The sequence below is a fragment of the Haliaeetus leucocephalus genome, unplaced genomic scaffold (assembly GCF_000737465.1).
Source record: "Haliaeetus leucocephalus isolate CR32 unplaced genomic scaffold, Haliaeetus_leucocephalus-4.0 Scaffold136, whole genome shotgun sequence".
NCBI classification, from domain to species: domain Eukaryota; kingdom Metazoa; phylum Chordata; class Aves; order Accipitriformes; family Accipitridae; genus Haliaeetus; species Haliaeetus leucocephalus.
This window is the reverse complement of record NW_010972572.1, coordinates 2,404,110-2,404,397: the sequence shown is the minus strand read 5'-3', so window position 1 is coordinate 2,404,397 and position 288 is coordinate 2,404,110. Positions and strand designations below refer to the sequence as shown.

The window sequence follows — 288 nt, the reverse complement described above, 5'->3', positions numbered from 1 at the left end:
TACCTCCCGCGCTACGAGGCCGGTGCCACAGGCCACGTCGAGCAGCCGCGCCCCGGCGGGCGGCGCGGGGAAGGCGAAGGCGAGCGAAGCGGCGGCCAGCTCCGGTGCCCGGTACTCCAGCGCCGCCACATCCTGCGGGGGGACACGGCGGTCAGCGGCGCCCGGGAGGGGAGGGGAGCGGAACGGCCCCGGTCCCCCCGGTACCTGGTCGTAGCGGGCGGCCCAGCCGTCGTACAGCCGCAGGCGCTCGGGCAGCCCCCCGCCGACGTGCACCGCCGCCACCCGCTC

At 79.2% G+C, this 288-nt stretch overlaps 1 protein-coding gene across 1 annotated transcript in view; it reads right to left on the bottom strand.

Annotated features, from left to right (window-relative positions):
* WBSCR27 (Williams Beuren syndrome chromosome region 27) overlaps positions 1-288 on the bottom strand; it is a 2,177-nt gene that overhangs the window by 1,076 nt on the left and 813 nt on the right. Inside the window, exons 2-3 of the mRNA XM_010585962.1 lie at positions 205-285; positions 4-132 (exon numbers count right to left, since the gene is read on the bottom strand). Of these exons, the coding sequence (XP_010584264.1) occupies positions 4-132; positions 205-285 (210 nt within the window). The remainder of the gene's footprint in view (positions 1-3; positions 133-204; positions 286-288) is intronic.